Source organism: Microchirus variegatus, assembly GCF_963457635.1.
Source record: "Microchirus variegatus genome assembly, chromosome: 23".
Lineage (NCBI taxonomy): Eukaryota > Metazoa > Chordata > Actinopteri > Pleuronectiformes > Soleidae > Microchirus > Microchirus variegatus.
In genome coordinates this window covers 14,043,434-14,071,357 of record NC_139824.1, presented here as the reverse complement: position 1 = coordinate 14,071,357, position 27,924 = coordinate 14,043,434, and the positions used below count along the sequence as shown (strand labels likewise).

The following is a 27,924-nucleotide window of genomic DNA, read 5'->3' as shown; positions in this document are numbered from 1 at the left end:
TACTTATATTTGGGACTCTGGGATCCAGAAGATGGGAAGTCTGCGAAGTGATCTATTCTTGGCTGCACAGTGCAGCACAGAGTTCTACACAAACTTCTAACCTCAGAGGATTTAAGTGTCCAGTGGATACATTTTATCGTTAGCCTAATAGCATAATTGCCTAATTAATATTTTTGGTAATTGTGATATATTTCCGAATACGTTCAAATACGACTTAAGCAACTATGCTATTAGGCTAACGTTATATATGACGGCAATGTGCCGGCTAGAGTCGGCAAACGATGGCTTTTCCGAATGCTAACTGCTGTTAGCTGTCGTTAGCCTCAGTGACGCTGACGTAGTTCCCTGTGTCTCATTTGCATTTAAAGAGACAGGCGCTCGAAAGAGAGCGTTCTGAACAGAGCTGTTTTGGCAGGACGATTGAACTGCTGTGGTGCTTCATACTTAAGGTATTTTGTGTTCATTAGGACACCAGGGAACTGGGTTAACTTGGAGAAATAGGGTATAATATGTCTACTTTAAGGTTGAGGTTCAGGGATTCAGAAATATAGCATCCTGTGCCAAATTCCCTCTGGAAATAATTCAGCCATAACACAGAGCCACGCGCCGCTAACAGTAAATACTGCTTGCCAATTGCCCAATAGATTTGTATAATGCCACTGTCGGTAAATACATTTTCAACAGAAATTACCCAATATTACGTAAACCTTGTCCAGACCACAGATATGACACTTCAAACGTTTTAAATTTCATTCTCCCACCCCCAGATCTACATCCACGTCTCCAATATGCTGATTCATATTTGCAAAGAGCGCGGCAGCCGTGGTTTTGGTTTGTGTGCATGCGGTGGAGGCACCATCATAAACAGCGACACCCCAGAGTGGCTCCAGGATGTGCTGTATTAACTCTGTGTGTTATTGCAGGACTCGTTCCCAGAGAGGGCACCAGTGCACAGCGCAGCGCAGAGAGAAAAAATGCTTGTTTTCTCTCACCAATTTAAACACAATCTGACTCAGTGGGGCTAATTCTGTTGTGCTTGTTCAGGGGATGATTTCTCCCGAGGATATGGAGAGAGGGGAAAGTAAAGACAGACAGACACCCCACCTCTTCCATCCCTTGTTGTAGTGCAGAGGCGGGGGGGGGGGCGGACTGAACACAACTGTTACCAATTGGCCCTTGTGTGACTGTGTATAGAGGGTAGTGCTCTGTTGCCAACCAAAACACACACACACACACACACACACACACATCTCTGAATGTAATTGGAACTTTACTTGGCACACACAGAGGCACTGAGCATGGGCAATTATGGTATTTACAAGAAGTTGCACAGTCTTGGACGAGTTTCTATCAACTTATTGCGCCTTTTTTTCTCCTTCTGCTCTAGGCTGCTTATTGTAAACAATCTCACCCTGAAGCTCAGCTGGAAGTGAGGATCGGGGTGGGGGGTGGGGGGGGAGTTTTAGAAACAACCTCAAGAAGTTACCAGATTTGCGGAATCTGACAAATCATTTGAAATCTGCCATAATAGAAGTGACATATACACAAAAAAAACAAACGGTCCCTTTAACGTTTTCGGCCAATGCGATACAATAGGAGTGACGACACGTAAACACACATAAAACACAACACTTTTGTCTCCTAAAAGTCGCCTCGCATACAATAAAAATGTCACTTTACGTCTTCACTCTGGGCCTCCTATTGTTGTTTAAATATTCACACTGATGCTGATGGGAGTGAACGACTGAACTCTTTCTGTTCTGACGTCAAAACACCAACAGTTCAACGAAAGCAACTACATTTTTCACGTAGAGGCCGACCACGAGAAATCACTGAATGTGCACACGTCATCACTCATGAGCAATTAGCAGTATTAAGACATTTAATGATATATAGGACGAGTTTAGAATTAGTGACATAAAAATAGAACTATGGGGGCCTGCACGTACTAGAAGAGATTTTAAGGCATTTGCCTAAAAGTCTATTATATTCAATATCTGCCAATAAAGCTTAAATAAACCTGCATCTAATCCTGAAAGAATTGTGGGAGGTACGAAAACAAAGGTCAGTCCAGATAGGCAGCACCTACTATGTCAACATATAATTAATAATTGTATATACTTCATTCTCGGCATCCTCCCTCGTGCTGGTGGGGTTTTGTGAAACTCAATCGCAAAGGAGGGCAAAGGGGCCAGACTAGGTAAAATAATAAAAAAAAATATCAGAGCAAACCAAGCTTATGTAGATTAAACACAAAAATCACAGATCAAATTTGAAATTAAAGAAGTGTTATATTAAGATATATTAGTGAAAGTAATGGATATGGGATGATTTTCCCATGCTATAGCCTCAGAACAGCTAGCATTGGACTTCTATATTGTTATATAAAATATTGTTATATAAATACATGGGTGTATATATATATATACATACATATATACACATATATATATATATACATACATATATACACATACACATATACACATATATATATATATATACATATACATATACATATACATATACATATACATATACATATACATACATACATACATACATACATATATATATATATACATATACATACATATATACACATATATATTTACATATATATACATATATACACATATATATATATATATACATACATATATACACATATATACATATATACACATATATACATATACACACATATATACATATACATACATATATACATATACATATACATGGGACAAAGGATCAGTAGACAGTGGAGATAAAGGGTCCACCATACCTGATTTTTTTATTTTGCATTTATTCTGCTTGAACACACCCTCATGTACCTATTATCTCGTGGCCTGATGTGATCTGACAAAAAAAAAAACCTCACTCCCAGGTAAACATGTTGAAGATTAGATATCTTCCATTGCATCATTAGACACCGTCTTGCCATCATGCAACTCAAAATATCGTGGAATCTATGGGTTGTTCGTCACACTGTGTGGTAAAAGACTTTTTCAATGAAAACTTTGTGTTGGCACCGTCTCTGTCAGCATTGGAATAAAAGTAACTTCACTACTCCAGCAGGGAAAGTCATAGCCGAGCAACAGCTGCAAGACATTGCCTTGGACCACTGAATATTCATTTAAAGCAGTGCTGATGCGGTACCATGTCAACTATGGGATCATTTAAATTTCTAACTGCAGAGTCATCAATGAATCCGAGTCAAGTTCTCACTGGTTATTGTATAAATGAAAAAAAAAAAAACCTTTTCACACCATCGTAAAGTGAGCACTTGTAATAATAAGTGAATGTGAAAAGGGCACTGAGAGGTAAATGTGAACTACATCAAAAAGATGGGGCGGTAATGACCGACCACTTTGACTGCCATTACATTTCCACAGTTACGGCAACACAGCCATTATGTCCTAGATATGAAAATAAAATCAGTTGTGAGTCCACGGAGAGTTTCACTTCTCCGTTTACTCCAAGATCCATCACTTAACGACCGGCTGACGAAGGACTTTCTCAAGTCGAGCTCCATTTAGAAAGGACACACTTCAAAGAGAAGCACATTTATTCAGAAAAAAAACAACACCTTGATTTGGTTTGAGCGCATGCACAAAGAGAAGATTAATGTCATTTATGGTAATGCAGTTAACCAGAGTTCCGTGGGAGAAGAACACTGGACTTGTACCATACTTTTAAAGAAACGTTTCGATATTTTCATGGAATTGGTATAAATCATCATTTTATATTTATTTTTCAAAATCTCCCTATGGACTTCCTATGGTTGCAAAGATCTACGATATATGTATACATACATATATGATATATATGTATGTACGTATGTATGTAGATGTATGTATATATTATACACATACATATATACACACATATATATACAGTATATACATACATATATATGCATATATACACACATATACATACATATATGTATATACACATATAGACAACACATATATATATATATACACACATATATACATATATATATATTTATATGTATATATGGCCAGACACTAAACGTGTATGCATGATGTCAGTCATGCATTACGTACAATTAATACACAGTGATTTGCGTTTTTGAAAACCAGGGTTAAAAAAAAAAGGTGTGTAAACCAACTTTTTGCCACTCTTCTTCTTATGGCCAGGTGCCACTGAACAATGCTCACATGATGAGCATGAGGGTGCTGCCAGCAGCAGCAGCAGCAGCAGCAGCAGCAGCAGCAGCAGCAGCAGCAGCAGCAGCAGCAGCAGCAGCGGTGGTGGTAGTGGAGGCAGCATTGAGAGGCAGGGACCACCCTGTCATTGGCACAGCACCTCCAAACCAGCTGCAGTTACACTACCAACACACTTCATCAGCAAGGACACCCAAGAGAGGGTGGCATATTGAGAAGCAAGCATCTAATGAGAATCTTAACTGGATGAAATTCAGGTTTTTTTTTTAAAATCTGGCTACTGTATCCTCGCTACACCTTCGTTCCCATACAAAATCTATAAAAAGCAACACTATTCAGCATGTATTTATTCGGCAAACAATAACGTCATGAGTTTGCGACTAAGGCTGAAGGATTTTGAACAAATATCTAATTGCGATTATTTTGACAGGAAATGCGATTGCGATATCATTCGCGATATGGTGATTTTTACTCAATTTCATTCAAAATACATATTTAAAAGGATTATTGTCTGATATTTGCGCAGATCTGGAAGAAACAAACAACAAGATCTGTAGAGATAAAGACAATAATTCATCTAAAACGATATTTTGACACACATTTGAATATTGCAGTGGGCTGTATTGCGATTTTGATATAATTTCAATTAATTGTTCAGCTCTATCTCCGACTGCAAGTTCTTGCAGACAAACCAGTAGTCGTAGGTGTGTTTTCGTTTCTTATGTAAATCTAAAGCTTTTGTGTTGTACTGAAGCGCAGCCGCTTTGTTTAATAAGTACAATTAGCTTTCTCTTTTATGACTGGTTTGTAAACAGCTTATTAAAAAATCAACAAAAAAATCTGGTTTTTAATTGAAATGATCTGAGTCTAGTAACTCTAAATCCCCCGCAGTGCGCGGAGCTTCCCGGCAGAGCGCTGAGTGGTCTGCCAACTGACTGACTGACTGACTGACTGACTGAGGAGTTATGGAGGCTGCTTTGATCTTCACGCCAGACTCTGTTATACTCATAACGCGCTCACACGCATGAGGAGGACACGTATGCTCGCGCATGCACACACGTGGTCGACGAGCATGATGCAGACGGGACAGACACACCCCAGACAGATGAACACACACACACACACACACTTCCCGGACGTGAGACACTTCCGACAGACCTTCGCTTCCCAGAGTGTGTGCTGTAACATACCCTGAGCTGTTTTTACCCCTCGATAGAGATGTTTTATAGCGGAAAAGAGAGGTTTGGGGGACAGATGGTATTTATCTGCTGTGAGATCGGTGAGGATACGGGACGTGAAATATCACCGTGTTATTGTTCAGAAGAAATCTGGACTCTACTTTCGATCACGAGTGTCCTTCTGAGACATCTTTCAATACGGACCTCGAGTTCAAAGTCGCAATTTATAGAAAGATAATGGACAGTAAATAACGGATCATAGAAAGATAACAAGCGCAGCGAAGCTCTCGACGCGCACTTCAAACAAAAGTCGCGTTGTGATGTGATTTAATCATCACATTGAGGCATGGCAGTATAGTTTTATGGAGATATCAATCTGACGCTGAGACGCCAGCCAACATTGGCACACTTGCAGCTAAACAGAACATGGGCAGTGTAAATGTTTGAGTGATATTTCTTCTTATAATGCGCTCATATGCAAGAGAGGAGAAGTGAAGATGTGTAGAATCTGGTGAATCAGCAAACATGGCAATACATAAAAACTGAAGGTCTACTTGCTTGTGGCCATCAAACTCTATAATTCCTTATATTATTATAAAAGCTAACGTGTTTATTTTCAGACTGAGATCAATACCAGCAACATCTTTATTTTTTGTATTTCAATTTCAATATATATTCAAAAGAGCAACCTGGAACAAGAATTTCCTTCGGGATTAATAAAGTTCTATCTTAGCTTATCTTATCTTGTAATTTTCTCTACATACTAATGCTGAGCCAATGCCATAATAATCTGAAAATAAATATTAAGATTAAAGGCTATATCTGACTGATATTTTGTCTTTGGGATTTTAGATCTAGACAAATGGGACTTGGAACAATGACCTGGATGAGTGAGAATCGGTACACACTCTCAAGTCTGTGATATCTGTATTATTTCGAATACAAAACGGTGGTATGGAGCCATCCCTAGCACCTATAAATGATTTTATACTGTGATAAGCTTGTACACACCCAGAGGTGGGAAACACATGGCTCACCTGGTCGACACATATAGAATGAAGATAATTACTGAAAAGTCTTAGTGGTGCATTTAGGGTAATTGCCCTCTACAAATGGAGGCCAGAATAAATGTTTGGTCAATAGCGCGGCTGAAACAACTTCCTACTCCTGAGAGGAAACAGCCTCTCACATGGCCTGTGGACAGCCAGTAGTGGAGCATGGCAGTGAGCAAACACATGGACACACTGTGAGCCACATGCAAAGACACTTAAGACACAGAGTAAAACCACTTGCATACACACGAGACACATGAATAACACACACACACACAAAAATACAGTTTAAATCTCATATTCTGGGCGACAGCCATTTAAACAGCTGTACCTACAGATGTCATGTAATTACCCTGCTCCTCCTCCAGCTCAAAGGGAGGAGGCGTTGAATAGTCAGAGGTAAGAAAGAAGGAAACACATCTAATTTGTAATGACTCCCTGTTCACCTGCCGTTAACTCCACATCATTTCACCACCACAAACACATATGAATTATTTCATTTGGAAGGTGTAACAACAGTGCTACTACAGGTCATTACTGGTGTGCTTACAGTGACTCTACTGCCCACTAGTGGTCCATGTGTGAAGCTCTCAGTTTCATGTTTCTACAAATTTGAGTGCAATAGTGAAATATTTCAATAGATCATTAAAACAATTTAGTTGGGTTTAATAATGGATGTCTTATAGCGCACCAACGTGAATTTACTGTGTGTTTGGTATTAGCTTAAAGCCTTCGACACAGATGGAATCATAACACTGGCTTTTCTGAGCATGCTGTATTAGTTTTCCTTGTTCAGTTTACTGGATGTTCTTTGCCATGCTCTCTGTGTCAAAGGGCGTGCCCCTGGGTTATATCCTGGGGCCACTCTAGTTTTCTATATATGTAAAAGATCTCTATGACAATTTATGAAATTCTGCATGCGTGTCATGAAATTCATGTTATTTTCTAATGGCAAAAAACTACCATATAATCTTCCAAAGATCTCAACCACACAAGAGATGGAAATGGTCATGTTTCAAGTATGTGGGTATCATCATTGATCAGAACCTGTCAAATCCAATTTTTTTACTCAAGGAAAGGAAGTACTTGATTTTAGCAACTTTCTAAATGCTTTATTACTGGCTGTGAAAATCACACACATCACTGTACTTTATATTTCATTGCTAAATGGCCATCGATGTGTTGTACATTGGTTGATCTTTATATATATATATATAAAACTATTCTTGGCCTGGTTCCTTCCTATCCATCTACCCACAGTACAACCAAAATCAATATGGCCTTCACTCAGATGATGGACCTGAGATTGAGAGCAGAACTTGGAGAAGAAAAAAAATCTTTTAAATATGCTGTTCCTTCGACATGGAATAATCCGTTGGAGTGGAGTGATCTGAAATTCAGAATTCATTAATTTTGAAGGATTACTCCCTTGGTACACTTTTTTTTTACAGAAATAAAAGTGCTAAGTAGAAACATATAAGGTTCTTCGGCTTGTCTTTATAAGAGAACCCTTTTCGGATCCAGGCAGAAACTTTTTATAAAGGTTCCACCTGGAACCCTTTGGGTGGGTTCCACCAAGAACCCTTTTGAAATTGTTTATTCGGGAAAGGGGTTTTAAAGGGTTCTCTGGATCAAAATGGTTCTTACTGGAACCATTAGTGTTATCAAGAACCCTTGAAAAACCCTTTCTTCGGGAAAGAGTTTTTCAGAAGCAAATGCTTCCAGGTAGAACCTCAGCCCTTGTAGAAGGACCCTTTTGGAACCCTTATTTCTAAGAGTGTCGAAGTCCATTTTTAGAAACTACACCTGCTTCATGATTGGTTTTGTCTGGTCAGATGCTGTGCTTTTACTTACATATACTGTTTATGTTTTATTTAGATATATATTATTATTATTATTATTATTATTAAAAAAAAGCCCTGTATAGTCATAGTCAATGCAGACAGAGTACAGAGCAGAGCTTGTTTTAAAAGTGTAACAATAGCAACTTGGAAACAATGCGGGGGGCCGGCATTAAACCAAGACTGAAACAGATGAGAATGATTAGATAACAGATGAAAAGCCTTTTTTAGGGGAGCGTGTTTGCTCATGTGTGCAGTGCATACAACACATAAAACAGACGTCAACATTTTATACAAGAAAGAGTCCAATGGAGAACCTCTTGTTTCACTTGTGAGATGAAGCAGTTTTTTTTTTTTCTGGCTTTTGTCAAATAACGTGTCTCATCGTCCGTTTGGTCTGCAGATTGTGTCCGATTGCACACATGCAGGATTATCAGATAACAGATTAAATGAACGGGCCGTAAAGTGTTTCCCACTTGAAAGGTGACACATTTTTTTTTACAGCATGATTAAAGACTCGTAACTGTTTCCAGAGGGATGAAAGTAAACAGTCTCACTTTGAAGGTGAGGTGGGTTAGAAGAGCGAAGGCATTTCTGTACAGTGTCGCTTCAGTGCGCTAACAATGTATGTTGTGTCTACAGTTACACTGTGCCAACCATGTGAAGGGTTATGACAGGGGAAACTCTTAAAGAGAGCGTATGCTAAGCACACACATCAGAATATATAATAAACATAAAACATTCAAGATTTTATTTAACTAACGTTCATTTTTATTTTTTTAAGTTGAAATGTCTTTGGTAATTTGGTGCCTGGATGTTAAAAACTGTTCTATAAATTAAGATTAATTTAGATTTGGTTTTTAAATGATCATTTTATTATATATTTGTCCATATTTGCCTTTGCCGCTCCATTTTTTTTGTTTTACTTCTGTTTATTGGGGTTTTAATACCATGGAAGAGGATTAGGGTCTCAAAAAAAAACTAAAAAAATTTGAGTTCCGACTTTAAACTCATAATTCTGACTTTAACTCATAATTCTGATGTTAAACTCGGAATTCTGAATTTAAACTCAGAATTCAGATTTTTTCTCAAAATTCTGACTTTTTCTCAGAATTCTGACTTTATATTCTCAGAATTTTGACTTTAAACTCAGAATTCTTTATTTCTCAGAATTCTGACTTTATTCTCAAAATTCTGACTTTAAATTCAGAATTCTGACTTTAAACTCAGAATTCAAACTCAGAATTCTTTATATTCTCAGAATTATGTCTTCAAACTCAGAATTCTGATTTTTTTTCTCAAAAATCTGACTTTTTATTCTTGGAATTCTGACTTTTAGCTCAGAATTCTTAATTTTCTCTGAATTCTCATTTTAAACTCAGAAATCTTTTTTTTCTATGAATTCTCATTTTAAACTCAGAATTGTTAATTTTCTCTGAATTCCGAGTTTCAAACTCAGACTTCTGAGTCAACTCATTTTTCCCTTATCCACTTTCCATCTAAAATCCTCCCTCACATTAGGAAAACTTACAATTTCTTCCCTTAACGTCTTTGCACATTCAGTGCATTTGTAAGATTAGCCAACCCTATTGTGTGCGTGTCTGTGTGTGTGTGTGTGTGTGTGTGTGGTCCTTCATAACCTTAAAACCCAAAAACTTCATTCAATCTCGACTAGACTGGGCCAGCGGACCTCTGTGCCTCTCTCCTCATGCAGATAAAAACACGGCCCGTATGCCAATCACAACCTGACAACATGTGCTGGACATGTGGCGCACACTTTCAGAACAAACACAATGATCTCACACTCTGACACTCTCAAATACACACAATGTTGGTGTGTGCATGTGTGCACCGTGATTATTGTGTATGCTGCGGAGGAACAGATGTATGTGTGCACGGCACTGCACACACGCACACACACACGGCCAGCGGATGAAGGTGCAATCTTCCCCCTGTGCTGAAATGGGAACCACGTGCTGGCTCGGGTTTGAGGTAGACTCGGTAAAGTAAGTCCTTCCACTCATTATTTGGGATGACCCATGCTTCCCTGAGGCTGAGTGGAATGCGAGGCAGCTCTCTCTCTCTCTCTCTCTCTCTCTCTCTCTTCTCTGCTTGTCGTCCCTTTGAACGTGGCCTCCAAACCAGAGCGGTTAGCAATTAAACAAACACGGGGGAAGATTTGTTCCCGCCGTCACTTGCGTTAACCTGCCGAGCCAAGCCCGAGTCAGTCTAAATAAGGTGCCGTTAAATGGCAGGGAATCCTTTAACCCCCAGATCCACACAAACTGGCAGATTAAATTGCAGAGGATTCCCTCCGACCACCAATACCACCGACACGTATACGGCTAAATGTGCTTCCCCTGGACAATCTGCCCGCAACAGCTCTCCGGGGAAAAATTACCGCGCAGTATCAACATCAGTTTGCCGTTAAATTGTACAAATACCACACGCACGAGGCAATTCTCACCCCCCCAAAAAAAGAAGAAAAATAACAGCAGTGGCTTGACTGTGCAAACATCCTAATTCTAAGCAGGTAATCTACCTGTATGATGGCTTAAACTTTGCATTTCCAGAGGATTAACTTACTTTTTCGACAATATTACAGCGTTCTACTTATGTTTATTTATAGTAAGTCAGGACAACAGTACAAAAGTGGACACTAAACCATGCAAATACACTGTAAAATGTTGCTTTCAAAGACTTAATATGTGTGTCTAGACGTCTGATAATAAAGACGCTGCAGGGCAAAATGTAAAGAATGTTTATAATGTGATGTAAGGATTGCATAGATCAGGTCTATTCTGCAGCATTAAACATGTATGAACATGTGTTAAATACTGTACGTCTGCTTCCTAATCAGAGTTACGGTAAGGTACTTCCTTCGAAATGGGCACATTGGATAAAAACATGATAGTATCTTGTAATATACCCTAGTGTTCAAAAGTTTGGTGTTACTAAACTATTTTTTGGTGTTTTCCATTAAAAGTCACACTTTTATTTATGAAAAGAGTTGCAAAATGAATAGAAAATATAGTCAAGACAACCAAAAGATTAGAAATAATGATTTTTCTTTCGTCAAAGAACCAGCAAATCTGTTTTCAGCTGTGCTAACATCACTGCACAAGGGTTTTCAAGGGTTTTCTAAACATCCAATAGCCTTCTAACGCCATTAGCAAACACAATGTACCATTAGTCATTTAATGTTATATTCATTGGGAAAAAAAAGCGTTTTTCCTTCAAAAATAAGGACATTTCTAAGTGACCCCAAACTTTTGAACGGTAGCGTATGTTGCATCTCTAATAAAATACGAAGTACATGTTGTAAACTCACTTAAATGTCTTCTAAAACAGTGTAAAAACCAGATTACTCAAAAGACAGTAATAAGACCAAACCCTTCAAAGAACTCACACAGTCCCTGAGTGTTTGTTTCCAAGCCTTGCGTCATCTTACTTCACAGACAGTGATGGGAAAATTAAAAAAAAAAAAAAAAAAACTACTGTGAAATCACACCTCTTTCTTTCTTTTTTTTTCATTAATGTGTGCATTTACTTTCAGGAACTATTGCACAAGTTGATGAAAACCCTTGCAACTGCCAGTGTCTGGTGGTGGCCATGCGTGTTATTGAGGATGGATGGAGTACAGGGGAGTGGACGGGGGAAAACAGCCACACACACACACACACACAAAAGACAGACTGCACACACACACAGCCTCTGCACAGACCTGTGAGTGGACATCTGTATGTGATCCGGGTGTTTGCAGATGAGCTGAGCAGAAGTGACCACACCTCAGTCGCTGCATCATACCCCGGGTTTCTCTAGGTACTCTCCATCATAGACACACGCACAGTGTCTGCAGTGAGTTTGTGACAGCTTTTCATACAGCAGTAGTTTATCTTTAACCCTAAACCCTAACCCACAGGTGTGCTGGAGCAGGGAAACATCTAAAACATGCAGGATTGAGAAACCAAATGTATTCGCTAATCCATTAATAGTATACACTACCGTTCAAAAGTTTGGGCTTACTTAGAAATGTCTTTAATTTTGAAGGAAAAACACTTTTTTTCCAATAAATACAACATTAAATGAATCAGAAATACACTCTATACATTGTTGATGTGGTAAACGACTATTCTAGCTGCAAACATGTTTTTTAATGGAATATGTACATAGGTGTATAGAGGCCCATTTCCAGTGTTCTAATGGTACATTGTGTTTGCTAATGGTGTTAGAAGGCTATTGGATGATTAGAAAACCCTTGAAAACCCTTGTGCAATGATGTTAGCACAGCTGAAAACAGTTTTGCTGGTTCTTTGACGAAAGAAAAATCATTATTTCTAATCTTGTCAATGTCTTGACTGTATTTTCTATTCATTTTGCAACTCTTTTGATGAATAAAAGTGTGACTTTTAATGGAAAACACAAACAAAATTGTACGGTAGTGTAAGTCCACAAGTATTTCTATTGCAGCAATCAAGAAAAGAAGTAGTGTAGTGTTTTAGTGTAAATAAACTAGAATAAATTGGATATGACGCAGCATCCACTACAGTTACAGTCTTTTAGTCAGCGCTCTGCCTCTCGACAAATATGGAAGGAGTCTTTTCTGGAATCCTCACCGCACTCATTTGTAAACATCAATGTTAGAACAAACAGTCGTGTGAAGAATGGAAAAAAAGAGAGAGGAGTTCAAACTGCGGGTGACAGAGTCATGAACTCTATCACATCTCTCAGAATCAAACTCAAAACTGCCCTCTGCCTCAAACTTTGAAAATTAGATCCCTAAGGTATTTTTTTACAATAAAAAAAGGTTTGTGAAGGCACCACTGTTTTGAATTATAGTGTTGTTCTGCAGTATTGAATTTGATGACTTTTTAGTTATTTGAGGTAAAAATCGCTCTAAAATAAATGAAATGTGCCGAAACCTAAATGGCTATGGTGTTGATGGGTTGCTAATGTATTCTGATATCACACAAAAAATAAATACATAACAGAAATGGAGGCGCCACTGACTTTTTGCAAATGCAATGATATGAGCTGTATAATAAGCACTCACTTTAGCACCGATTACAAAACGTTGCATGAGTGAAAATCCACGATGGCATGAGAATTATTGTGTTAGCACTCGCCATCATTTATAATCCTGCGAGTCAAACATCAGTCAGCCAGTCTGGTGGTCACACGACCAGACCATGTTCTCATTCCTCCGATGATGACAACAACGCTTTCTGGAAAAAGCGCGGCTCACTGCGACCGGCCTCGTTTTTTCAAACAAACGGTCTATCAATCTGCGGGTGACTTTCTGCGGAGTGTCATCATTAGTGTGGTTTATTTTTTTGTGCGTTTCTGGACGCAGAAGCAAGTAGGGGGGTTAGCATCTCGTCCCTCTCACTTTGCTGTTTATTTGGAAGTAATTAGTGGTGCCCAGCTCGGCCCCCGCTGATGTAGAATTAAATCGGTGATCAAATTATAAGTTGTATTCACTGGTTCACGAACGGAGAGGACATTATTTTACCTGTATTTATAGCACTTCGTAAACGTATTAGGCCACCATTAGATTTGTTGTTTTAGCAATGCTATAAAGACCATAATACAGTTTATTGAAGTCGTTTAGACCAGGTTTGTTCAAGACATGCTTGAGCATTACATACACTACCATTCAAAAGTTTGTGGTCACTTAGAAATGTCATTATTTTGGAAGGAAAATCAAATTTTTTTCAATGAATATAACATTAAATGAATCAGAAATACACTCTATACATTGTTGATGTGGTAAACAACTATTCTAGCTGCAAACGTCTGGTTTTTAATGGTACATTGTGTTTGCTAATCGCGTTAGAAGGCTATTGGATGATTAGAAAACCCTTGAAAACCCTTGTGCAATAATGTTAGCACAGCTGAAAACAGTTTTGCTGGTTCTTTGACGAAAGGGCAACATTATTATTTTGAATAAAAATCATTATTTCTAATCTTGTCATTGTCTTGACTATATTTTCTATTCATTTTGCAACTCTTTTGATGAATAAATGTGACTTTTAATGGAAAACACAACAACAATTGATGAGAGGGAAGTCTGGGCTTCTCTGCTCAAGCTGCTGGATGGATGGATGGATGGATGGATGGATGGATAAAACAATTGTATAGGTGACCCCAAACTTTTGAACGGTAGTGTACGGTACACAGTTACATGTCAAATTTACCCAGACTTATTGGTGAAGTCGCAGCTGAATATCCCTCATCTCAGCCTTCCCTTCTGAAAGTATTGGAGAACCTATGTGGTCTATACTTGGCATCAAAATAAAATAATTATACAACAATACATGTTGGTCCAAAACCAAAACGGTCAATAGAGATGACCCGGCAGCTGGTACGAATATAAAAGGCTAATTCTGGCATAATGAAATATAATAACTTACCTCAGATGATTGTAAACTTATAAAAATATAAAGTATCTTCAATTTCTGCCAAATGAAAATAAGACTCTAAAGTGCGCAAAAAAAAAAAAGGGCTACATAATACATGACTGTCCCTGGACCCGAGCTGCTTCCATGTCATGCCAAAATGGGATTCACTTTCCTTATCTCCAAATCTCAGACAAATGGAGTGCACATGTGGTCAGACCTGTTGCAATCCCTGAATGAAAGAATCTCTTGGATCCATCTAAAATTTGTTCCAGACCCTCATTTCAATACAAATTAAGGTCTTTTTTGTGTGTTTTTTTCCTCTCCACACATTCTGTGGCTGTTACTGTGTAGATGAAGATGGGTCGAATACCGAGCAGGAAAAAAAATAAATAAATTATCACGGAGAGAGAGAGAGAGAGCGAGGGGAAAAAGGAGGTCAGGACATGGAAAGGAAACGGTTGTTTTAGTTAATCTGAGAACAGATCTGCTCGAGCTGTCAAAGGTCTGTTAAAATTACGTGGAGACAAGTGTGTGGGAAAAATGTCAGAGTCTTGATTCATTTGAATATGTTTTTCCTTCTTTTTGGTGGTGATTTCTGAAGCAGATAAATTTAACCTAAAAAACGCCAGATGAATTCTGTGTTGTGTCGTTGTTTTTGGACTATGATCATAACAGCTGATGCAGATGAACATCATGTGTTGTACACTGTATATACAGTATATGATTATAATGTCTGTGTTTGGCTAAATCAAATGCTTTTTAACTGCACTTTCTGTACAAGATGCAAAATTAAATGTGAGCGCATGAGCTTTCAGAGTACATTCCATACGCTATGTCAGAGCAGCAGTATTTTATTACCACTAAAACAGGAGGAAAAAAAGCACCTAAAAGAATCCAGCAATTGAGAGAGCATTTAACTCTTGCAGCCACGTTCACGTTCCAAGCCACAAACTGAAAAATATCAACACTAATAAAGTGAAATGACTGTTGATTTTTCTTGGTAGGAGAGAGGACGTTCTGCAAATTCAAGTCATTTCAGTTGGTATGTGCTGGACTATTTTTGGCAACATTTATAGTGGAAATGAAAATAAATGAATCTTTGGTGACATGACGTAAGAAATATAAATATATATATTTTTTAAAAAAACCTGATGACAGAGCATCGTCTAGCTAAATTTAACACGGCGCAATCATGACTGAGTTTCTCATTTCGTTACGACTGGCAAGTACAATGGGAAAATCATCAGTATGCAGTGAATTAATGTTAGGTGCCACATGAAGCCCAGACTAACGGATTTCGACAATGCGAGTCTATTTCGGTGACTGAGGGCCTCGGGTTCATCTCTAAAGCTCAGAAAGGGGTCGTCTTCCTCGCTGACCTCAGCCGGAATCGTTCCTCACAAAAGGAAATGACTGCAACCTCCACTGCACTTGGGTCATGAGCTTGACTCGGGCGGCCTCACTACAAAGAGCTTAATCTATTTATAGGAAAACAGTGCCACAGTACAGTGATCAGGGTCAGGGCCCTATAAGACGGAAAAGACGGTCGGACGCCAAAAGTTACACACCAATTGTCAAGATCAACAAGAACCCTCGCATTAACTCTGCTTTATTACTCAAATCAACTTTCCCCGGCTCTTTGAAAGCATTAAAATATCCTCTAGCAGTTTTTATTGTGGAAGTAAGAAGTATCAGAAGCCACCATACATTAAATAGTCTGTATCTATGCAGTTGGGTCCAGTAGGCGTCCCACAAGGCTCCATACTTAGACCGATGTAATTGTAATAATTATTTTATCATAAAGTGTATTCTAGGTACTAGGTTTAGGTGTCACTGTGAATGACTGTATCCATGACTGTTTATTTTTAAAAAGCGCTTATGATACACTATTAGAAATAAAAGTGCTAAGTAGAACCATAAAAGGTTCTTCAGCTTGTCCTCATAGGAGAACCCTTTTTGGCTCCAGGCAGAAACTTTTTATAAAGGTTCCACCAAGAACCCTTTTAAAACACTTAATTCAGGAAAGAGGTTTCAACGGGTTCTCTGGATCAAAATGGTTCTTACTGGAACCATTAGTGTTACCAAGAACCCTTGAAAAACCCTTTCTTCTGGAAAGGGTTTTTCAGAAGCAAATGGCAAATGGCAAAGTAGAACCTCAGCCCTTGTAGAAGAACCCTTTTGAGACCCTTATTCCGAAGAGTGTACATCAACCTCAATCATACAGTATCGAACTATATCCATCTATAAGTCAAAAAGCTAACTTCCTTATTTACATTTTTATAATGGGTTGAAAAGACAAAAAATAAGCATCACCTATCTTTTGGTGATATTATAAGACTATTTCATAGTGATTGGTCCTCATAAGTAGTAACAGGATATGGAACATTTTTTAACCGTGGTTCTCTTTTAAAAAAAAGTGTGTGTTACTACAAAAACACCAACACAGGCTTAGGGAACACACCAGCAGCCACTAATCCATGAATCTGTACATATGATTTATATTCTCCATGTTTCAACACTTTACAACTCATCATGAGCGGGTATAAGATTCATAGAAGGCAAGGCAGCGGTGGGGAAATGAATGGGGATGAGGTCCTTAACAGACTGATGAAGTGAGGCAAAGGAGAACAGGAAGTCAGAAAAGAGAGGTGAAGAAAAGCTATGGAAGGCCAGGGCCCTGTAGGCCAAGTGAATCATTACCTGATGTCAGCGCGTCTTATAAACCAGAGGCTTACCCATAAATTGTGGATTCTGATATATGAAGTCAAATATAACACAAACAGGTGCTATAGATGTTTTTGAGCCAAGTGTTGAGTTCACATCAAATTTATACTTAACACACTCCTGTGGGGTCTGAAAACAGGAGTAGTGACAGACAAGCGTTTTCCAGAGCCAAAACCATTTGCCTTCATGCTTATTTGCAGTGGAGATGGTCTAATTCTCAGTTACAGCTCTCCCATCACCCACTCAGGTTCATATTATTGGAAACATTGACATCAAGCTGAAAAAGCGAGAAGAAAAACATACGAGTCAGAGCATTAGAGCAATGATCCGTCTCTTGTTCAATATGGTAACAGGAGGGCGGTCGAACACAATCGGCTTTCCCCTCCTCCTTCTACCATCGGTGTAAACCAAAATCAGCCAAACATCTGCCATTGTTTCCCAGCAGCAGACGGGCGAGATCGTTTGTTTCTCTGGACTTGGTCTGGGCTACAACTGTTCAGACAGGATATTGCAGAATAGTACGACACCTTCTTTTCCCAGGTGGAAGTCGGTTGCTAGGATACAAATACAACAGCTCACATACCAGACAAACTCGGAGGATGCATTTACAAATTCCAACCCCGACTGCCTCAGTGAGAATTTTTTTTTCCCCCCTCTTTAACCCACAAAAGCAGATTCAATTGGCCCGGATGAAGCTCTTTACTGTGCATTGAAGGTCGATGTTGGCCAACATACAAGTCTAGACTCGACACACTCCGTCTCACTACTTCTTAATTCACGCATTAACGCATGACAAGTTTCCATGACGACTGACAGGAAAAAGACGCATGTGATGGATGTAAATGTGACTCCAAATTGTTAAAATGAGTCTCTAAAGTAACACTAACCTTTAAAAACAGGTACGCTGGTTATTTGTATCGCTGTTTTTTTCCTTTTACAAACAGACCGCTCCAGTTCGACAGTAGGTGCGCTAACGGCACTGAAGGAGCTAACGCAGCTAACGAAGCTAACTGGTAAGCGGTGCTTGGACTAGCGTCAACGCGTCATGCGTCCACGTGCCCAGCACTCATTTTTATAAGAGTGACCATTGGCCCTTTGTGCTTTACAGTTAATTTAAACTTAGTAAATAGAAGATTGCATTTGACCCATTCGTTTTTGAATGTCCAGAAATAAAGTGACTATAGAGAAACAGTTGAACAAACACATTGGCAGATGCCAGTATAGAAATTTTAATGCAAAGAATATTGGAAAATTAAACTATAAATGCGACAAAGTCTGTCAAAGACTGCTGCTGTTAGCCAAACACCCTCTAATCACTATTTAATACAGTGCAGTATATCATGTGCAGGTGTCGAGCATTGAGTAATGATGCGACTCCGTGCCATTGACAATGACTATATCACCTTGCATTATAATGATAAAAAAAACAATAGGAAGACAAGCGTACCTTTCATCGACTCTGTAAATAAACACCCCGGAGCCTATTAACTGCAATAATTCATCTTGTGAAGGCAATGCATTAAAGGATTTTATTGTTCACCCCTTGATAGATGATCATACACAGGTTTTAGGTCTCAAGTAGCACCTTTCTGAGTCTGGAACGATGCTCTCTGTTCCGCGCAACACTTTCTATCCTTGATGGAGGCTATTTATGGACTGATAAGATGTATTTGGCCTGAAATAACTCAAAGCAGCATTAGCAGATCTGTTTCCAGAGAACAAAACTCTTACGTTAAGGACTTTTAGAAAGAGCGATGTTCTTTTCCCTCGGAGACAAAGTATAACAAAGTTGTGACGGTTGTGATGTGAGTGCAAGGTCACTCCTAATAATGTGTGTGTTATTGACCAAAAAACATATCAACCATACAGCATGAGGACATATTGGTATCTTTAAATGACAGTTTCAGGTTTAAGACCTGGTTTTAGGGTTAGAATAAAATATCCTTTAGCATTTTATATCATGGAAGTAAGAAGTATCAGAACCCACCATATATTAAATAAACTCTGTATGTATGCAGTTGGGTCCAGTAGGCGTCCCACAAGGCTCCATACTTAGACCTTTCTAATTGTCCTTATATATAAATATAAGGACGTTTTCAGGTTTCCGACCTGGTTTTAGGGTTAGGGTTAGAATAGGGTTTAGGTTAAGGGCAGATTAAGGGTTAGGGTTAGGTCTTTACAACTGTGTGAATGTGTGTTCAGGAGTATCACTGTTCACCACGTTACATGAGGCAAGTTGTTCCATTGCAGGATTGAAATGGCTTTGATTGCTTTCACACTGCAATGTGTAATGCGTCTGGAATGTTTTTCGATGAATATTATGTTCAGACACACACATGCACATTAAACTTTACCGTTGTGTTCGTCCAGCTCATTGCCGATCTCCTGGCCCATTATCTTCTGCCGGCTGATGACAGCTGCAAGTGCATCCAAGCCTGCATCCTGGGCTGAGAAGAGAGGGGAAATAAATGCTAAATATGACACATTTCAATAGGGGGGGGAAAAAACCCAGAAATTGCATATGCCAGGAAATAAGGCAGAGAGAAAAAGAGTGCAAGTTACCACAAGGTTCTAACTTTAGTTTTATGTGTTTAGGAGATAGGTATGACAGGACTTCACCTGCATACGGGTTACTCCTGTTAACAGTGATGGTGGAGAGGAGACAAGAGCAAAAGAAAAGAAAATAATTTGGCTTATACAGTATTCCACGTTTGACACGCTCTCTGCCACAGGATTTTTTTATGACCTTGGGGTCGGGCTAAACATTACCCAACTCCACAAAGAATCCCAGAAGTGAAAACCACCGTGTGGTTTGGTTTCGCTGTCTTAGCAGGAATCTCTCATCCCAAAAATCGACAATAACCAGAGTCATCATCATCATCATCATCGTGGAGAGACACGCACATCGATGAAGTGTCACATGGAGTCAGGTGAACTAACATCTGGGTGTTCAACTTGTGTCAAAGTTGGGAAACGGGGGGAAAAAGCAGGCAATGGCTGACAAATACGTCATTTAGATGATCGCTATTTAAATAAAGCAGGGCTGTTACAGTTCAGTTCACATCCAAGAAACATCTTTTACAAGGTGTTTCATATCTTTTTTTTTTTCCCATATCCCAATTTAACAAAAGGAAACACTTTATACGAAGGAATCCTGAAGTTAATTTCAGTGCGACCTCCTCAAATATTTGAAGACCTTATCGCCACTTCAAGCTGTTGTTTTAGTTTGCAATTAAATATATATAGCGCACAACCATACAAAGGAACAAAACTCGAAAGAATACATTAAAACAAAGGCCAGGTTCATTAAAATAACACTTTGACTCACGTTTCCCCAATTTTGGAGTTTATTTTGTGATATTTCGGATATTATTTCATGCCAGGCGGAGCGCGTCCGCTGTTGCGAAACATCACGTGTACGCACGACAATTAAGACTTTTTAATACTTTTGAAGGGCCTTTTAATACCTTTTGCTTTTAACAGCACCGCTACCAGCTATCATCAATAATGAGATGCATTTTCCATTTATTTAAGATTACTGAAAGACCAGCACCGATAAATATTAGTACAAATATGACTTATTCAATCACATGTAATTACCTTCAATGATTCGATGTTGTTGCTGTTTAATCTCCCCAAAGTTCAAACCTCTGGTCTCCTCCGACTCATTGATCAGCCATGGGTTGACTGCATCGCCACCGCTCATCCCTGCCCCTCCGGCCATCAGCGTCGACCTAGGGAACACAGGATCAATAATTAGTTTGGGAAAAGCTGCGTTCATGAAATCATGGAACAGCAGCAATGGTTTAAGCATCAAAGACAAATCAAATCAACAGGGTGCTACAGCTGAAAAGTACTCTTTGTCTGTCAATCACCATTCCAACACACAAGTCAAGTAAACACAGTTAATATTTTCTGGCTGCAAACACATCTGTACGGAGCCTGTTCCAAAACCCTTAGATCATAGAAAAAAAGTATTTATTTGTTCTTTTAGTCTAAAGTTCTTCAATGATTGAAAATGACCAGGTTAGCTTGCGCAAGTGTAAAAATAGTGCCTGTAAATCTGTCACAGGCCTAACTCTGGACTGCTGCGGAGTGTTCCACTCAGACAAAGTGACAGACCAGAGAACTTTCGGCGCTTTACAGTGAAGTGCTAAACACTGCTGTGTGTGGTATGAAAACCATTCTTCTGCTAATGGCTTAAAGCTGTGTTTCAGACCCCTACTGTGTCTGTCTCGCAGCGACGAGTGCAGGGTTTCTGTGAGAAAGCTGGATTTATCCACGCCGGCTGAGCCGCAACGTTGGCTTATCCATATAATATGGCGGTGATAATAAAAACCATCCGCCAGCGATATGGAGTCTCCTTTTTCAAGGGTCACGAGGTCAACCACAGGGCTAGCATATAAAAACAAGCGGCAATCATTCCAACCACCACACCACTGTGTCGCCTTAGAAATAGATAATAATAATAAATAAAACCACTATCGTTAAGTAGTTTTTTCTATTGCTGAGCTTGTAAAGCTTAATCTTTTCTTGGTACATTTATCTTTGCACTAACCCTAAATTTTGCACGTTCTCGTGTAGAGGCAAGCAAAGGGGAGTGCGATTTTTACGGGAAAAAGACGCGCATGACGTCATGTTTACGTGCTGCGACACTGGAGTCCAGGCACCGTTTACCAGTCAGCTCCGTTAGCTGCATTAGCTCCTTTTAGCGCCGTTAGCGTGCCTACAGTTGAACTGGAGCGGTCTGTTTATTAAACGAAAAGAGCAGCGCTACAAATAACCAGCTGTACCTGTGTACTGCATATGTGTGCCTTGGTTTTTAAAGTTTAGCGCTACTTTAGAAACTCATTTTAACAATCCAGAGTCACATAAACATGACGTCATGCGCGTTGACACGTAAACGCTTGACAGCACTAGAAATTACCCATGATGCTTTGCGAATTCAGCGAGTCGGCTTATTTTTTTCAACAAAGATGGCAGCCACATCTGCCGAGGAACAATTTCGTTGTAAGTTTATTTTCGCAAATAAGCACGTTACAATGTCTAAATGTGTTGGAATGAGTTGGGTTGATATACATCCAGAGGGCCGTTGAGCTTTGAACACAACAATTTATGAAAGCAGCTAGCTAACTGGCTACCTAGCTAACCAGCTACCAAGCTAACCAGCTCACTCCACCGGTAGCGAGTCACAATGTGACGTAGGTTAGCACATTCATTACGTTCACTACGTTAATTTGCATATAGTGGTGTCCCAATTCCATAGGGAAGCCACTTCCCTCAACGAGGGAAATTTTTACGGTTGCGGGCCAAGTGGACGTTTTAAGAAAGGGAGAAATGGGACGTTGCCTAAAACTCAGTCTTTCAAAAAAGGCAGAGCTGTTGAATGTCCACCTTTAATGTCTTTTTTTTATTATTCTCTCACCCAAATAGTGCGGCGACTACTTCAAGCTGCTTTTCAAGTGGTCAGTAAACCATTGTGAGAGCACTGACAAAGCTGCCCGGCTGAGCCTGATACCATCAGAGGAGTAGGTGAAACAAGGCATTCTGGAGGGGGTAATCTGTCTGACATGTTTGATTACTATGACGATGTGTGCCAGGCCGCCCACTTCCTCCGTGCAAGTTCCCAGTGTGTGAAGATCCAATTAACCAGTCAGTGAGGAGTGCCAAAATCAGTCAGGCACATCTTCTGGCAGCCACAAAGCACTAGATTGCCGCCATCGGATCCTGAGCACCCAGGTCCTGACTGAGTGACTTGGACAGGCAAGATTTAACCAATTACAACTATTTGAGCTTTCAAATGTGGCCGCCATGTCCATCTCTTGCTCTGGTCCTGAAATGGAGATGCTTAGAATGCATTGTTTTCAGGTTAGATTAAATTCCACTTTGCAATCTCCATGTCTTTTCTCTTACTCAAAATGCTCAGAGATTAGATTATTCAAGCATGGCCAATCCGCCACCTCCCACATTCTCTTCTCGAAGACCACACAGTGGGAAACGGGTCCTCGTCCTCGCCGCAAATCCAAATTACCCGCCACCGCATATCGCTATTAAATTTAAGTCACAGTGAGCAAACTAAAAACCATACGACCACATGATTGCTGTATATGCCACGCTAATTTATTAGCAACAAACATTTGAGATTCTTTCACGGAATCCTTTTATGTAAATGGGTGTGTGGTCTGTAAAAAAAAAAGATGAGAGAGGAGATCAATCGCAAAAACCACAGCTTGAGAACAATATCAGAGAAAGGCAGTGGAGTGAAAGTGATCCTCGAAAACTTTGATTGCTGTTCTCGCTCTAATGTTATTTCAGTTACTCCTCAAAAACTTTCGTTTTCAGATGACAACAGACAAATATCTCCTTTTTCCACAATGTAGATGATTCCAGCTATGGCAATCCAAGGATTACAGGATATACACGCCAGCCTTTCAAAATAAAGGTCATAAATCTTGTCCCCTCCGTGTTATCAGATGGAATACAGTTAAGTTTAAGTTACATTTTTAACTTATTTTTTATGCAATAGAAATATGATATACACTCTTAAAAGTAGAACCATATAAGGTTCTTCGGCTTGTCCTCATAGGAGAACCCTTTTTGGATCCAGGTAGAACCTTTATACCCTTTTGGAGGGTTCAACCAAGAACCCTTGAAAAACCCTTTCTTTGGGAAAGAGTTTTCAGAGGAACCCTTTTGGAAACCTTATTTGAGAGTGTACGATTTTTGTGTGTGTGTCGATTATTTTCTCTTTTGTCCATAATATGTCATAAAATTAAAAAAAATGTTGATCAGTGTTTGTCAAACCTGGAAACGACGATGTTCTTGAATGTCTTGTTTTATCCACAAACCAAAATTATTCGATTTTAATGATTGAACAAAGAAAATATTCACGTTTAAGAAGCTAAAACGATCAGAAATGGTTATAAGATGAGTGTTAGCGTGTATGCATCAGCTGTGCAGGGGTGGATGAGAGCAGGACAATGTTTATACCCGTCTTTGTTTCAACTACGGGAACTTCACGTCGATTTACTAGCACGGCGTTGCCGTTGCCTCCATCTGTGTTGACATAAAACAAATCACTTCCTGCGTGCGGCACAGGAATGTCGCGAGGTGACACGAGATCTTAACGCCGCAATGCTGAGAAACACAGAGAGAGAGAGAGTCATGTGGAACTGGTTAATCAGCGCTGTGTGAACTCATCTGACAACGGTTTGAATGTAATGGACAATGGTTTCTCAATTTGAGAGTAACATAGAACAGTCTTAATGAGAAAGGACAAGTTTAGGTCCCCACAACACCACGTGTGTGTGTGTGTGTGTGTGTGTGTGTGTGTGTGTGTGTGTGTGTGTGTGTGTGTGTGTGTGTGTGTGTGTGTGTGTGTGTGTGTGTGTGTGTGTGTGTGTGTGTGTGTCCATCTCAGGGAGCGCCAAATGTCTTGATCAACAGTGCAAAGCGAGCAAATCTCTTCATGAAAAAGAATTAGCCATGAAGTCGTGCACCTTGTCAAAATCGCAGACAGACAGACTTCCTTTCAAGCGATAGCACAGGGAGAGGTCACGGCACACGGGTCACACCGGATGTGCACAGACTCTCACAGAATGTTACCAGCGGTATATCATCGAAGCAGAAAAGACACTATGACCTCTCTAGTCAAGGAGATAGACGTTCATTATTTTTAATTGGGCAAACCAGCACTAGATTTCCTATATTTAGACACGCGGACCTCAGAGAGGAAAGTTATGAATAGTAACATCTTAAGACAAAATTGAATTTTCTTGAACTACAACAACAAAACTTGTTATTACAGCACTTATTTGTAGTTTGAAATAAATCTTTAATAAAAGTTAACTATTATTTCAATTAATAAGCTATCGTTTTGGTGAATTCAACTGCTACACTGAATTTAAATAATGCTTTATATTGATAACTGCGTTTGGATTCACAGGTATGCATCAAAAGGAAAGGAATAGTGAAGAACTTGTTCGATTGCACTCATAAAAACTGAAAATGCTTAGTGAGATTTTGTGATGTGTCCATTTCTTAAATACCTGGAGGGTTCTGGCTCTGCGATGTCGCCCTTGAACGTTGCGTTGAGCTGCTTCTCTCTGGTTAGCAGGTCATCGATGAGGTTCTGCCTCCTGTCTGCTTCTGCTTGCATTCTGGTGAGGCCATGTTAAGGTCATGCAAAAAGGTTGACAATACTTTTAAATATGAAATACTATAAGGGTAGACCTTTTTTCTAAAAAGAAAAAAAACATTCTAATGCCCTCTATAGGAAGAGAACTGCCACTGCAGCCGCAGAGTATGATCATATCTGTGGTGAAAATATTTTTTTCCTAAGCATTCTCTTTGACCTCAGTGGAAAACGGAAAAAGATGACTACTGTACTAAGGAAAAACATTCACATTCACTATCATCAACTTTATTTTTAGCACTTGGAAGATGAGCAGTGACACGGTTACTGCTGCAGGCCTAAAATTAGAGTTAAGTTTATTGACCACAACAGAATCACATCTTCTAAAAGGATGTTTTTAATCGCGTAACGAGCGGAAAATGTTAGCTCTATCGTTTACATGGATAAGCTTTAACAAAAACTACTATGACACCCTGCTTTAAAGGGAAATCTTAAAGGGAAAGATAGTATAGTGTATCCTATGCTGTAGGAGATAAGCAAGAAAGCAGCGAATAGATACAGCTCTATTAACGTCTGCCACCTAAACAATTTATATTCAGTATATTCAAATTAATTCAACTATTGTGAGAAGAAAGGATACATGCGTCGAGACGACGAAGCTCGCAGCAGACTTTCTTTGAGCTGGGCGATGTTCTGTTTCAGCTTCTGCTGTGAAGCCCGCAGCGTCATGTTGATCTGGAAACATAGATGATGTTCAAAACAACAGAATACTAACAAGGAAACTCCAATGCCACTTTATTTGAGAGGGCACCACTTTACCTTTGCGGGGTTCCCCCCTGTTCTCTGCTGTCTGTTACGTTCATGGATGTTTTCTGCAATTTCCTGTGCCAGGCGACACGTGGCGTCGTAGTTCTGTAACCTATAAATACATGAATGGAACAGAGGTACCATTTAACCTGAGCCAGCCACTGATTTAAGACAATCTAACACAAGGAGCCACCAATTGATAGAGAGCACGTTATGTGGTAATGACGGTGCTGCCTCCTAGTGGATTTAATCATGCATTACAGTATCTATCATAACTTCTTTGTCAAAGAAAACATTCTTTAAATGCCTTCTATCAGTGAGGAAAAGAACAAAAGACCAGTCAGACCATGATGACATCAAGCAACGAGTGTGTTTCCAAATCTTATTCAGCTTATGAAAACATGAGAATTGCATAAATAACTTATAGTTTATATAGAAAATACCAGGTCATTTTATAGGCTTTGTAGTCATTTTCAGTGATTTATATACAGAAAAGCTGAAGGAGCAGTCTGATAGTCTTTAAAGCTTCAACAACACTGAATTAGCATTTCAAAGAAGCGACTGTCAACATGGAATTGCGTAAAATCAGAAGCGTTGCATTCATCATGTGACATCTGGAGGATTTCCATTTTCCTGCTTTGCAGCGAACCGAGCCACGTCCTAGCCCGGTTTGTAAGCGTAAATACGGTTGTACAACTTACGATTTTCTTCTCCACGACCGCCGTATTTTAAACACTTAAAAAACAAGTGTATGTCATTGTTTAGCTAATGTTGCGTTGGTCTTAATAGCGACGTGCTAACAACTCCTTACAAAGACGATACCGAAAGGAACATAAGCGTCATTTATACGTAAATTATACATTATTGCAGCTTTCCAAAATTACTTACCACAAATCCTGAGACATTATGATAAAAACGTGGCAATGGAAAGATATTCCGCTTGGTTTAAAACCATTCGGCAGCGATCGAAAGCTAGATCTGTTGCTTGTTTGGGTATGACGTCGGTACAGCAAGCCGAGAGGGACAATTGACTCCAGTGTCGCGGTTTCGTTTCGCAAAATGCGCCCCCAAGCGGTTACAAATAATATTAATTCAAGATTATGTGTAATTAATGTGGCAATTAGGATACAAAAACTAATTATTTTACATAAATCATGCTATCAACAACTTTTTAAGCCACTAAAGCCAACATTACACAATCAGTATATAATGTGATATTAGTATGTCACAGTTAAAGTTGATGCAAATCACAAATTAAGTCAAAATTGAGTTGTACCAGTGGGATTATCAACTTTTTCACCTATCTTAGTTGCATCTAATGCATTTAATTTGACAAAATGAATCAAAACATTTAAATATTTCTTTTACCTAGTCTTTAATCATAATAATTATGGGAAAATATAAATTTAATATGATAATTCAGCCTACAAGTATATATAAGACTATGGTAATTTCAAGTGAATGGAGTTTTCAAAATAAATGTGTGCGTGATAGATCTGAATTTAATTAGAAATCAAGAGGAGACAGCAAAAAAGACACGTCGACACTCATGAGCTACATATTTATCTATTCATTCTCATGACATTTTTAC

At 39.2% G+C, this 27,924-nt stretch overlaps 1 protein-coding gene across 1 annotated transcript in view; it reads right to left on the bottom strand.

Annotated features, from left to right (window-relative positions):
- Positions 1–27,326, bottom strand: part of stx8 (syntaxin 8) — a 43,351-nt gene extending 16,025 nt beyond the window's left edge. Inside the window, exons 1-6 of the mRNA XM_083909092.1 lie at positions 27,222–27,326; positions 26,346–26,445; positions 26,167–26,261; positions 25,441–25,551; positions 20,993–21,126; positions 19,747–19,839 (exon numbers count right to left, since the gene is read on the bottom strand). Of these exons, the coding sequence (XP_083765218.1) occupies positions 19,747–19,839; positions 20,993–21,126; positions 25,441–25,551; positions 26,167–26,261; positions 26,346–26,445; positions 27,222–27,238 (550 nt within the window). The 5' untranslated portion in view covers positions 27,239–27,326. The remainder of the gene's footprint in view (positions 1–19,746; positions 19,840–20,992; positions 21,127–25,440; positions 25,552–26,166; positions 26,262–26,345; positions 26,446–27,221) is intronic.
- Positions 27,327–27,924: the final 598 nt, after the last annotated feature.